At 39.4% G+C, this 14128-nt stretch overlaps 1 protein-coding gene across 5 annotated transcripts in view; it reads right to left on the reverse strand.

Moving 5' to 3' along the window:
- LOC132913712 (chloride channel protein 2) overlaps nt 1-14128 on the reverse strand; it is a 34798-nt gene that overhangs the window by 1776 nt on the left and 18894 nt on the right. Inside the window, exons 1-13 of one of the 5 annotated variants that reach the window (XM_060972230.1) lie at nt 12995-13765; nt 12727-12814; nt 4931-5216; nt 4297-4508; nt 3148-3668; nt 2497-2731; nt 2257-2419; nt 1724-1954; nt 1296-1519; nt 1019-1210; nt 747-889; nt 380-548; nt 64-291 (exon numbers count right to left, since the gene is read on the reverse strand). In XM_060972230.1, coding sequence (XP_060828213.1) covers nt 64-291; nt 380-548; nt 747-889; nt 1019-1210; nt 1296-1519; nt 1724-1954; nt 2257-2419; nt 2497-2731; nt 3148-3668; nt 4297-4508; nt 4931-5216; nt 12727-12814; nt 12995-13143 — 2841 coding nt within the window. In that variant the 5' untranslated portion in view covers nt 13144-13765. The other 4 variants (XM_060972231.1, XM_060972233.1, XM_060972234.1 and 1 more) reach the window with 4 other exon arrangements.

Below are 14128 nucleotides of genomic sequence, written 5' to 3' on the forward strand. Positions count from 1 at the left end.
CAAAAAAAGAAGATCAGTCAATGGAAGGAATAAACACAATATTTCTATGATCAACAGACAAACCTCTTTCAATCCTACAACCCCAACCAGTCTTCCAATAGCCGTCACGTAAGCATGATTCACTCCGACCATGCTGAATAGACTGTGAACTTTCAACAAAGACGTTCGCTCAACCAATTGGAACGGTGCTGGATCGATGTGACACCTCGAGAAGTCGACCTCCAACATCATTTCACTTTCTTCCCACCGTTTCTGATCCTCCGCTGACATGTCTATTACCCTCTCGCGAGGCTGATCATATACAGAAATTATTTCATTACATAGAAATTATGTTATGTCTATTCAGACGTGGATAGTTAAGAAGAATACATAGATTTACCAGTTGTACTTTCTTCGAAGTGGCGGGGCTCGGTGCCAGCATCGGGGTATGAGGAGGTACGTCTTGACTATCACGCCTGATAGCACCTCCAGATCCGATCTCTGGATCTGGATCTACATCTTGCAAAGTGGCTGACTTGCGAAAAATCGCCTCGAAGGCAAGGCGTATTCTGAAATTGCAACAATGTGTTAAGAAACGAGAAAGGCATATTTTTTCTTTGCGGGCTATGTCGCAAGGGGTACGAATAATAGTTTAGTTAAATGAATTACGCACGAGCAAAGAAAATTCAGATTTGACTAGTTTAGCCAATTTAAATCTGTTTATTTTCATTTTCTCATCCTGTAAATATAAAGGTAATTCCTCTTACCTGCTCTCCGCACCAGTGACAGTGGTATAAGGAGTAACGGCGGGGCTGACTAGTGGGCTGAATCCTTTCAACGTGAAGGAATTGGTTTTCTTCAAGATCGATTTCTTCGGTTGTGACCCAAATACCGGGGAATGGTAAGTGTGCTGAAAAATAACACGCGAGAGATACGGTGAAACGAGAAGAAGGAGCTACACGGTGAACAGCACATGTAGTTAATTGAGTAAATGTACACAATTATGCGTAACCATTGACGTCGAGTAGGCGTGACTTACATGGTCAGGAGCGGCAGCGTTGTTTGGAGACATTGTTAGATCGTTAACACTTTGCCTCTGCATCTTAAGAATATCTGGTGCCGGGATCACTTCAAACCTGGACGGTCTCCTTGTTCTTTCCTGGTCCCTTAACTGACGTTCCATTTCTTCTCGAGCTCTCTCCTCGGCCTCTTTGTGCCATTTCTGAGCCACCTGAATGGAAAATTCAAATCCACAGATCTTACCAACGGAAACTTAGAATTAATTATTTCTAGAAATAATATACTACGATGACTACCTGCAGCCTCCTCTCTCGTCCTATATGTTTCTCAATCAGTTTGATTAATTCCAACCTTTGGATAGATCCAAGCAGAATCATAGAATCAGGATTATCGACCAGAGGAAATCCACGTAACTTGCGGTTTTCTTTTAAAATTTCTTTTAATTTCTGATAGGTAATTCCGTGCCAAATATTCTTCACATCACGAACCATAAAGTCTTCGACGTACACATTGTACATGCCTATAGCACACAAGATTTTTTCGTACTAATTTTTTTTCTTAAATCCTAATTCATATAGAGAGATAATATTTAACAAATGTATTACCTCCTTATGGAACTTCCTTTGGGAAGCTTGTTAAAAATAGTAAGAGCAAAGTTCAGAAATATATAGATTTAGGTTGTCAAGGATGCAGAGGATTTAGCAAAAGATTATTAAGGATTTACCTGAACTGGAAGGTAGTAGGTCTGGTAAGTATGGCAGCTTCTTAATCAGAATGATACTGTCGTATATGCTGGGTTGAAGAAGCGCAGCGATGGCGTTGCTGATCAGCACGGCGATCATTATGGGAACAATGTGAGTAATCTGGCCAGTCATCTCAAACACGATAACACTCACGGAGATTGTATGGGTCACAGCACCGGAAAATGCAGCTGCTCCAACGGTAGCGTAGCCTCCTGAAGAACAATTTCTTTCAGTCGAGTTTCTAACTTTCAGTGCTCCAGTCGCGGACGATATCGAAATCACGATTTGCATACATATTCTGTTAATTTCGGTGAACCGTGCTGTTTGTAAGATGTAGGTTAATAGAGAAAACTATCTCCTTTTTCATCGTTTATTCTGACTTTTGCTCCTACTGCATTAAAAATCCCCTTATGATAAACCTATAGGATGCGATTTTGTACAGAAAAATATGAAAATCGCCCGCGGCCGGATGGTTAAAAAAACTTCTTGTTTTATTGGGAAAATTCCAAATTACCTGGTACGATAGGAGTTATGATACCACCATAACGAACACCATTGGGGAACCATAGAGCCATGGCTTCACCCACAGCTCTGCCTAATGCAGCACCGATTTTGAACACGGGGATGAAGATTCCCGATGGCACGGGAACCGTGGAACTTATGATCGAAAAGATGAACTGAAAACGAAGCTCTTAATTTCATTCCGAACTTCTTCTAAAGACGCGACGAGTTTATTTGGCTAAGGATATTTTACCGTGAATGCAACGAAACTAATTAAGCCGATGAACACATCAGTATATATGGTAGACCAATGTTTAACCATGTTCATTTCTTCTACTCCTAATTCTTGTTTGGTCCAAGTGAAATTGGTGAACAGACCGTAAACTTGATCGTGGGTGTTTAAATCACCGGCCATGAACTGGCCTAGTCCCAGGGGAAAAGACACGGAGGACACGATCAGAGAAACGATTCCAGGATACAAGAAGCGACTGGAATAATTTTGTGAAACCGTGAACTTGGATTACCGTTACTTAAATACTAATATAGTTAACTAGATGGGATTTTGCTTCGTTAACTGGCTATCTTTATTCTCACCAGCTTTTCAGATTAATTTCAACTGAAGAATGAAAATTTCTAACCAGGAATGTAATCAAGACAATCATCAATGTTCCGAAGAATTGTACATCATAATATTAACAGTAGCAACTATTATCTTCTTAGCATTTATAGCAGAGGCGAAGAAAGCATAAAAGCTGTACGGTTTTAATAATCATGAATGATACTAGATCCTGGTGCCATCTTCGATAATTAAGAAAATGAGGTCCTAATTCACGTCCAGTTAACAAAGCATTACTGTATCTCAAATCTTTGTCAGAAACGTCTCAATCAGACAGGAATCACTCACTTTTTCTGCAGGAAGCTGTTCATACTCTTGTTCTTCCTCATGAAGATCACATACTGTCTATGCAACCAGACGTAGAAAGCACCTCCTAGACCGCTGCCAACACCAATCAAGGCAAATACAAACAATTCCTGAGGATCGAAGGGGAAGTCCATAGTAAAATTCGTTGCGAACATCGCGGTAATTGTTTCCTCTCGTTGAAACCAGATCGCGAGCAATCGAAACATCGTGGCGCCGCATACGGCTGCGAAGAATCCTCTCCAGTAATTTCGAACGGCGAAATACACGGTGGTTACTTCGATGCTGAAGAGAACTCCACCGATCGGTGCTGCGAAACAGGCGGCAACTCCAACAGCACAGGCTGCTGCGAGCATCTCACAGTTTCTGCTCTCGTTCTCGTAGATTCCTTGGAAACTGGTGACCAATTTGGATAAAAGCGTGGCCACGATACTAGCGATGTGCACGAAAGGACCTTCCTTGCCCAGCGGTAAACCAGAGCCCAATGTGGCAGTCAGACCTATCACCTGTTAGACATTACGGTGGCTCTACACCGACGCTCGAAAACATGCAGAGCAGAAGCTTCAAGGAAAATGGGAATTCGATGAATATATAGAAATTTATTGAATATCAGATTATTGTTCGATCCAGGATATTAAGGATTTAATACAGTGATTGGAAATCTTCGTGAGAATTTTATTTATATATTTTAATTATGTCGTATTATCTTATATGAAATGTTGTTGCTTATTTCAATAGGAGATATTGCGATGCCGTGTTATGCACATCTTTATAGTAAACTTATTTCTTTTATTATATCATGCGTTTTATACTTTCAATATATTTACTCTACAAATAAGAAAGGTTCAACTTCATCGAAAATCAAGAAATAAATCATTTTTGTTGAAATTAGACTGTACACATGGACTGAAAATAACTTAATTGCAACATTTAAATTAACGCGTCTTCTGCGAAACTATTTTTTAGTGACTAGGCCAGCAATAGTCGTATCACAAAAGCATTAAATTTTCTAATCAAATTTCTAATCAAAAGAAAATGAAAATATTTAATTAAATTCGAAAGTGGTCAGTCGGTTAAAAGGGAACGTATAGCGGTAATGATACATTTCAATGGAAATCGAATCTTGTTTCTAACCTTCGCTACAAGAGTACGAAAGGTCAGGTACTCCTTCAAGGCCACTCCGCGTAGAATCGTCTTCATCTCTGGAATGCCTGATCCTATGCTCTGTGGTGCAACGATGTGCACGAATCCGGCGCTAAAGAGAATCAAGCAAACTGGCAAAGACACCCAGGCGAGATATTGAAGCGCTGGATGATGCGTCAGGTCCTGATAAAGCCATATCCTGGCTGGTGGAAGAAGGATACGGTTAACGAGACCTTCATTTTATCGTACATCTAATTGATTTATCAGAATAGACGCGTATAACTCAATGGCATGGAAAATTGCGAAACTTTAAAATAGATTGAATTTTCTGAGAAAAAAAATTAATGGCTAGTTTCAACATAGAAAATTACTTCTACATAAAAAAAGGAAAAAAGAACTATTCCTTGGTTATAATAGACTTTTTCTTCCAAAACCGCATTCGTTGATTCGTATCTTTTTTTTAATTTCGATAATCTATCGGGACTAGAGATCGCAAGAATTAAATTGACTTTACTGAGACATGTTTTTTTCAAAACCACAATTCCTAGTTTTCTCTACTTTTTTAAATTTCGAAATTCTATCGAAGCTAAAGATCGAAAGAATTAATTCTTTTTATTCAACTGACCGTTGTTGCACATAGAAATGCCACGGTCCATGGCGTAACTGATAAGCGCCATGATTATACCAAGAAGAGCCAAGAAAACCCAGTCTTCGCCTAATCTAGCTCCAGTGTGCTTCCAGGCGAAGGCCAATAACGCGAGCAACTTCCTGCATAGTGGTCCTCTCCTCGACTTTCGTAGATCCTCCGCTCTAGTCTTGTCATACTTTCGCCGCGCTTTGTCGTGGTACTTCAGCTTTCGTGCCTCTTCTTTTGCGTACTCACCCAGGTCTTTCGTGTAGCGACCATACATCTAAACGCAGCACCATCTTTCATCGACTCTGAGCTTTTTTCTCTTTTCGAACTTCTCATTTTTTTAAACAGAATTTCCACACCGACAGCGAGACAATATGTTATCGACATTTTTTAAACAAAATTTACGCATCATCGATATGAATGTTCTAATATGAAGGTTCTGAGAAAACACGATGCAATATATCTTTTACGACGAATGAAGTAAGCTTTGTAAACAAAGTGCTATACATACTAAATATTTAATGTCCACGATTGTCTATTAATTAAAGAACCTTTGATCGAGCTATTTACTCGTGATAGATTAGTTTTCACAGAATCTACGAGCGACTACCAAGTACTCTGATATACTAGAAAATTTCTTACTTCTATCAAATTGCATCACCGATCACGACACTGGGTCGTACATTTTGGAAACTTCACGATCGAACCAGCGAAACGACGAATGATTGTCTAATTGATGAAATCCACCTGATTGTCTTCGATCGATTTAATATTCACGACGCGAACGTTGAGGATTTTGTAACTTTGATCCATATAGAAAAGTCATCTTCAGTAGTGATTTATCTGAGCTGCTGTTACCCCTGTTTACGTGCTATTATCATGCTTGTTTACTCAAAATACACTCTTCCTACATACAAACTAACAAAATTGTAAATATCGTGCGCAAGCTGGCTTTCGCAAATCAAGCGATTGTGTAGAAAATGAGAATCGTTGTAAAAAATATTAGATAGTATGAACGATGCGTTTTGAGGAGATATTAATCTGCATATCATTTGACAAGAAAAAATATCAATATTCATCAATGATAATGATCGTACGTGAACGACGAGATGACAATAGCGATGAAGATAACGTGTTATCGTGCGCTAATTCATAAGAAAAAAATACACTTACGCAAGCGTGAATTAATTACATGGACAAATTTTATATCCTTTCGCAATATAAATAACTGTTACAACTACGGTAATATCTGAATGTGTTACAGGTGAAAATCAAAAGGAAAACAACGAAGAAATTAATTTGTAGGTAAAGACTTAAAGACTGGGACAATTCAAACTCTGGAATCGTAGAAAACACGACGAACCACCGCGAATTGTACGAGAACATCGTAAAATATTGGTAACGAATGAAATGTCGTGATCCTAGACTTTGTTTAAAAATAGACAATGCGTGAAAACAATTTCAAACGAAACACGGAGAAAATCAAATTACACGTGGTTCGATGACTTTGATTAGTGATCGAGAAGATAAGACGTATCAGCGTTATATACCGATATTGGAAAAGATCAACGGAGGTGGAGAACACTCGGTGCATTAGTTGGTACAATTTGCCTTAGTTTTTTGATACGAGGGGGGAAATCTCGTCAAATATTTCTGACTTACAAGATAATTATCGTTACAGACGAAATAGGCTCTGTTTAGAACGAAAGCCGGCATGAAAACTGGATGAAATGTCACTGAAAGCTTCGAGCTGGCTCTGAATGGAAGAGACGCAGAATTCTTCGATAGATCAACCGATTAAGTCACGGACCAAGCATTCTTCGAATACAGAAAAGATTTACGGGTCACTGGCAACCGATCGTACATCTTCTCCGCTTGTCAAGTCGATCTGATAAACTGTTTAATCTATCTAGCGATCTTTCTCTTCGATCGATTCTTCGCGACTTCAATTCATTAAGTCGCTGAAGACCTACTAATTGTAGCCGGCTATTCTGGTTCCGTGATTGTTCGCACTTCACCTCTTGGCAAACTTCGATATCCGGTATTTCTGGCGACAAGTTACTGTAAACAGGCCATTACGATTTTATTGTTTCCTTCCTTAAGCGATTGCCAGGATCTACTTGTTGCACGATAGACCGAGGAGATAATGTAGGCCGCGAGGAACGCCTATTCTATCCAACCTTGGTGCATTAAGATATTTTAATTCGCAGTTGGTAGAATTTCGCAGCATTTCGCAGGTTACCATCAATATTAGAAGCTTCGTACGAGTCATTCGTCACGTTCCTATTGTTTTTCTTTCGTTCGCGAGTCCCATATGATTAATGGTCTGTTTCTTTAACGAATAACCAGAAACAGACGAGTCAAACGAGTTTCGCTAATTACCAGAAAATATCTTTATATGAGATCTCGGTGTCTAGAATTTATTTGCAATTTTATTCTGATCCTCCTTTTCAACTTTCAAATCCTCTCTCTTTATATCGTCGACTTCGATGATCTTTAGAGTGCGTTTCAACACATCGAAATTCATTCGCGAAATATTTTCCATCGACGAAACGGGAATATTTTCACTATTGATAGCCGTTCAACTGGTTCTAAGAAGTCCCTGTGGACGTTCGAAATATGCCGAATTCCCGACGAGAGCGTGCACGCGAATTTGCGGACGAACGACAACTGAACCTGTTTTCCGATTTGAACATGAGTCGCGATATTTGTTGAAATTTGGCAACAGTCAAAATCCTTATTTTTAGCGTCGGCCAACGTCGATCAGCGACGATGCGCTCTATTGTCCATTAACTATTAAACGGCCCTAACTGGCTCTAACTATTTCCCCATAACGAATCAAAAAACGAAATCCATTCCTCGTGTCTTCGAAAACGGGTTTCGCAATCGTCGAAAAAGTCCAACACGTCCCGTATTTATCGAACGTTTGGAAACCTCTTGGATCGTCGAAAACCGGACAGAAATAACCCGCGATTTGCTATTCGGCTTACTACGAATCCTACGCCTGATTACGTTTTATGTAACGATCATTACTACTTCTACTACGCACGTGTTGTATTAAAACAACTAGCAAATAGCATACGTCTGATCGTTTCTTGTAAAAATATTGTTTAGCTATTGGAAAAATAAATTTTCTAGATTTTAGATTCGTGGGATGAACGACGAATTATACTTATCCAGATTGAAATTTTTCAAATTAATTAAAGAGACTTCTCTTATCTACCAAGGTATTCTACCTTGCATATTTTATATACTTTGGCATCTTCAAATTTCCCGTAAATGGATAAGAATCAATGGTCTACTTGTAATTCTTTTCAATTACCTTGTAAAAGAAAGTTTTAAAATTAATATGGAAAATACTTTGATGTACTTTAATTTAAAAAGCAGGATTATAATTAATAAGAGCAATTGCTTTAGAATAAATAACACATGTCAAAATATGAAAAATGTCTACCAGAAAAGTTATATATACACACGAATATCAATTTTAAACTTATACGTATTAAACATATGCAACATACACTCGGCAATTCATAATCGTAAAACATACAACTGCGTGTACTACAAGTATAGCCTTCGTCGTATTTGATCTTTAATCCGTGTCACGAGCGCGAATCGTTATCATATGGCAAGGGGTTAAACTGTATTCTTATTTTATCGCGGCAAGACAATATTGCGTTTGTTTTACATAAGATAGACCGTAGACGTGTTACACGTAGAAAAAGGACCCTGTAATAGAGGCAGAATGATCTGTGGATTGAAATATAGTCGACACCTGAGCTAACCTGTGCATGAATTTGACGACAACCACGTTCCACTGGGCAGTCAGCCGCTAACCCAATTTTATTAATTGAACGTAATGAATTCACGATACAATTAATTGCTTGATTCTAGGACAAACATCGAACCGATAAGAATCCTTCCTTAAAAGCGATACTTGATATTATAAATTTCAGTCTAGTTTTTTGGAAGTCCAGAGGATTAAGTAGGTTTTTAATGAGGCTACCTTCATCTTTTAGGGTCACGGTACCGTATTTATTGCTAAATTATCTTCGAGTCGCCTTGGAGTTTGAGTCTCTAATGGCCGGCCCGTAATTTTAGAATCTAATTTTAAGACACGCAATTACAATTTACTCTAATTCGTATTTTTAGAATTGCATCGGTATTCGTCCGCGTACAGTTATTCGCGTCATTCTTCATTGCTTCACGCGAGATACAATTCGGTTCCCCGTTTACAAAAGCATCCGAGAGCCGTTTCCAGAAAGAAGCTCACCGACTGGCACAACTCCTGAAAGTAATTGTCTCGACAAAGTGATAAACGCCCCCGCTTATTGTAGCGTTTCCGACGTGACACATTTCCAACGCATGTGACTCGTCTTATTGTACTATCGCTCAACAAACAAAATTCGCGCCGGCTATGATTCTCGAGTATTCGATATAGCGCGGTCGATTCGTTTCTGTCAACGTTTAGTCAATAAAATATAGCTAAAATTATCGTCGATGACCCATGAAAATTGGCAACAGTTAAATTTTCATCGAGCAAATAAACATAATCTTTAGCATACATATTGACCCACTCAGAAGCTACATGACTTGATGAATAACTCCATATATCGAGCAACTACTCGATAAATTGCAAATTAGAGAAAGATGATGATTAGAGTATGAATATTTATGTGAATTTATATTCTTGTGCTATACGAATATATATTTATATATACGCGTAAATTTTATATTTTATGATATGCCATGGATACTTTATATGCTTTTGTATATTATTCTGAGTATTTTTGTGCCTTTTGATATCCCATTAATACATAAATATTTGCAGTTGAGCGATGATGTAACAATTGAGTTCATTTACGCTATCTGACGATAAATAAACTTATAAAAGTAGATCATTTCTTCTTTGAGAATAGACAGAACACTGACCATGTATCCGAATAAAAATATTGATGAATTGAATGTTTTAGCTTGTTGAAAGGCTCGCGTATATATATTATTCAAGTAAGACACTTCAAGCGTAATTTTTCTACAATTAGATCCAATTAAATATCGTTATATGATATTTTCGCTTTATTTAAAAATTCAATAGAAAAAAAGTATTCGTTCGATAGAATGAATAGCCGATTCCCATCGAAATCGTGGAAAATTCAGTGCAACGAAGCGATGCAGACACTGCACCCGGAAACAGTGCATCTGCATACCAGAGGAAAACGACGAGTGTGTGCGTGATGTGTGCATACAGGTCGAAATGCAGCGGTCTGTACGCGTGTAGAATCGAACCTGTATGTCACGTGAGTAGATCTGCATGCTGGTCACGCATGTCGGATAAACGTAACGAGTCCTTAAGCGCTCATTCATGCAGATAAAGGCATTGCTTAGAAAGACGTCGCTGCAATGATCGGCGTACCCTTTTCCGTTTGTAGGATATCACCTGATTGAGACGCGCTTACGCAAAATCATCAGGATTTCACGCAAATTATTGAACGCGAGAGAATTAGAAATGAATGTAACTATAGCGATTCAACAACATTAACCGTGATTGATAAAAGACTAAAGTTTTTTAGAGACTACCAGTCGCAAGTTGTGTAAAAGAGAATTGAGTCTTTCAATTCTTACAAAAGTATTCTTCTTTGAATTAGCAATTACGTAATGTGTCGATGAAAATTGACGTACCAATTGAACATGCACGTCAATACACAATTCTCGTATCGAACATAATAACGATCCAGAGCAAACGCGCAGAAGAATAAAAAAAAACAATGAGTGATTTAATGATTTTCAAGATTCGCTTCGTGTCTTCATATAATTTTTTATTACGCAATGAATTGTTACATATCTGAAAAGAATCGGAAGAAAAGAATAACGAACAATATACTAATCTCGACGATTAGTTACGAACTCTAAAAAATATCGAGAAAAAGAATTCTGAACATTAACATCCTCGCGTCTTTGGAATGCTAATTTCTAACTTCACTCAATGAGTATTTCGCAATGGGTTCTTACATATTTCAAAAGAATTGGGAAAGAAGCACAATGGGCAAATTACTAATCTTGACGATTTTCTACGATATTCAAAATGCCGAAAGACGGAAGTCCGAGCTCCAATATTCTCTAATTTAAAACATCGATAAATGCGTATCACGCAATGAATTTTTATGTAAGTGTCCCCACTAAAAAAATTGAAGAAGATTAATAATTTTGATGATTTTCTATAATCTCCAAAGCGTCCGGAGAAGAAGCTCCGAGTGTTGGTATCCTCGCGTCTTCGCACATCTAATTTCGTGGAGATGCACGCGATAGACTTGCGGGTGATGGTAGCAGTCCCGTGATGCAGATTTCGTGTCAAGGTCAGACCACGTGCACGCACCACCGACTCCCGCGAATCTGACATTTTATTGACATTTGTGAAACCTGTTTCAGGCTGTGCGGTAAATTTGTCAGAGATTTGTCACGTGAGACGACGGTGTACCGCATGAGTGAAGCTTTTGGGCAAGGAACTGTCTGGTAGGGATGGTACGTTTGGCAGGGAAAAAGAGACCGTGGTTCGTGGTAGCATCGACGGATGTCGCACGGCGGAGCTGACAGGGATCGTGACCCGTTATTGCAAACTGCTCTCACGAAACGTTTATTTAAAATGTAGTCTCTCGCCCACTTGGCAACTGTTCAAAGGTCGCGCTACCGTCCACGCCAGCGTAAGAATTCAAGAAAAAAGAATCTTAAAGCGATCACAAAGATATATTGTATCGCTGAAAACGGGTATTTGCTTCCATAACCCATTTGTGCTTTGATGTAGGATGTTTACGCAATTTTATATTTTTATGAACATAATTAAAGAAATGGTGAACTTTAACAGAGATTTGTTTCGCCTATTGTATTTATATTCTTGCATGCATCGCATATATGTGCACTTTGCAACATTAAATTTTCTATCAATATGTAAACATTGCGAGTCTACTCGTGAGCATTTGAACGATAAACGTCTTACATTTCATTTCAATTTTGTTGCATAATAAGAGTGTCTCTCGCCATTGATGGACAATATTTTTGTTATACCGATGACTGATTGCAATCGTATCTATCTCAAATTTAAATTTTCCAAGCGATATCAATTAATTAATGGTATATAGAAATTCGTATTAACGTTTCATATTTCTGAAGAATTTTTACGAGTACTATCTTAAATAGAAAAGTATAATTACGTGACTTCAAGAAACGTGAATGGTAAGCGTGGAGAATTATGGAAACGATTACAAGCAGTGTCGGTGAAATAAAACAATCGAACGGTTGTGTGGTGAGCACATCGCGCATTTGCAGGCAATTCGAGATATTGGCAGGCGCCTAAATCGTCTGGGATTCGTCTGCTAGCAACGAACACGGTTTAATTATAAATCTGTCCGGCACTGGTTCAATGGCATCGCGTTCCACGCGACATTCCTGCCAAATTCTTATTTCAGATTCGATGGAATTTCTTTTTTGACAATGCGAAGCAGTCAAAGACAGCGTACCATTATGGAAAAAGCGTGACGCGCCAGCGAAAGCTGCGAAGAACCACAAATGTTTAAACAACATCGACGTATAGAAGTAGTATGTATTTTGTACAGGAAAACTGTACAGTATCGAATGAAGAATGCGATTCATGCAATGTGATCGACGAACTTAAATCGACAAGGAAGAGTTTTATTAATGCTCCTACACGCGAAGTACATTGTCTCTCTTCTCTACGCATGCATAGGTAACATCGCCACGATGCATTAAACGAATCAGTTAGGGAGATCGCTTACAATCGTATTAATGTAATCGAAGGGATCGAAATCCTGCTGCTCCTCGTCCGCATTTGGCGGAGGACACGGATAAAAAGCTTGCGAGGGTCTAACAAAAAGAAAATGAAATATTCCAAATTAGAGAACACGAAAGAAGAAGGGACCCCATAGCGAGGAGAGGTAGGCGAATTATATCTGAAATCTGTTCGAGCTCTACGTGTATACGTGGATTTTCAATGTCCGCGTAATTTCACGAGAACAGTCGAAGGAAAGATAAACGGCTGGATACCTGTGCGGCCTGTTTCGGCGATTTTCTCGTAATTTCGCCATCAGCCTGGTGAATTCCTCCCATTCTTTGTCCACTTCCTCTTCGCTACCGTCTGGATGATAATGAAGGGTCTCCTCCCGGAGCTCCTTCTTCGTTGCCTGATTCGCCATCGTTTATACGTTCCTTCGGAACTCGACGACTAATCTGACCGAGAAAGAGGTTACAATTGTCTTTTGTCGCGAGTCGATAATGGTATCGGTCGCAATAAATTTCCTGTCACTCAGAGCGCTGCTCCGAGCTTGAAATTCCTCGAGCCAGGGGGATTACGTAATCGCGTGGAAACCGTGAAAATCATTCTCGAGAATGACAGATATGATCCACGGAATTTATCGAAACGACGAACAGAAAAGTCGGGAAGCTTTCAAGAGAACTATGGACCGATAGATAACCGAGAATATTCACGCCGAGGAATCATCGTTGCCTGGTCGAGGGTATACATCGGAGTCGAGACACGGAGAAAATGTAGATTCGTCGGCTTTCCGTGTACACGCTCGATCGCATCTGTCGTCCATAGAGGATTCTTCGTTCTGTTAGTGGAGTTGTTTCGCGCAATGCAAAATTGAATGGGAAGGGCAGAAACGCTTTCCTCCAAGGAGCGACTTTCTCGAATCGTCTCCAGAGAGTCCGTGTGACACTGACACTGACACTACGCGGGCGGAAGCAAAAATTGGCAAAAAGAAGCGTTTAAAGCAATTGAATCCGTAGGCCGAACCGTCGCACACGAAGCCAATGAGTCACACTGACAATGAGAAGAGAGAACCAGCGTGCGGGCCTCAGATGGGAGGGCCTAAGCTGGTCCAATTTACTGACTCATTAGCCTCGCTCGGACTGTTGTCGACGTCGTCGTCGCGCTACGCTCGCGATTTTCCCCCGCGATATATCGGCGCTGTCTATTGTCGCGGACACCTCTGCGGCATCGCTGCGGGGACACTCGCGATCGCCATTTTTCTTCCACGCCTCGAAATTTCATTCGACTGGAAACTAGACGAATCCTATCGTGCAATTCTTCTACTTGTAAAATTTTCCAACGTGTCGATCGACATATCGAATATCGTCAGATTTTTGTACTTCCACAAAAGATGTATCGTTTTAGGA

The sequence above is a fragment of the Bombus pascuorum genome, chromosome 13, assembly GCF_905332965.1.
Source record: "Bombus pascuorum chromosome 13, iyBomPasc1.1, whole genome shotgun sequence".
NCBI classification, from domain to species: domain Eukaryota; kingdom Metazoa; phylum Arthropoda; class Insecta; order Hymenoptera; family Apidae; genus Bombus; species Bombus pascuorum.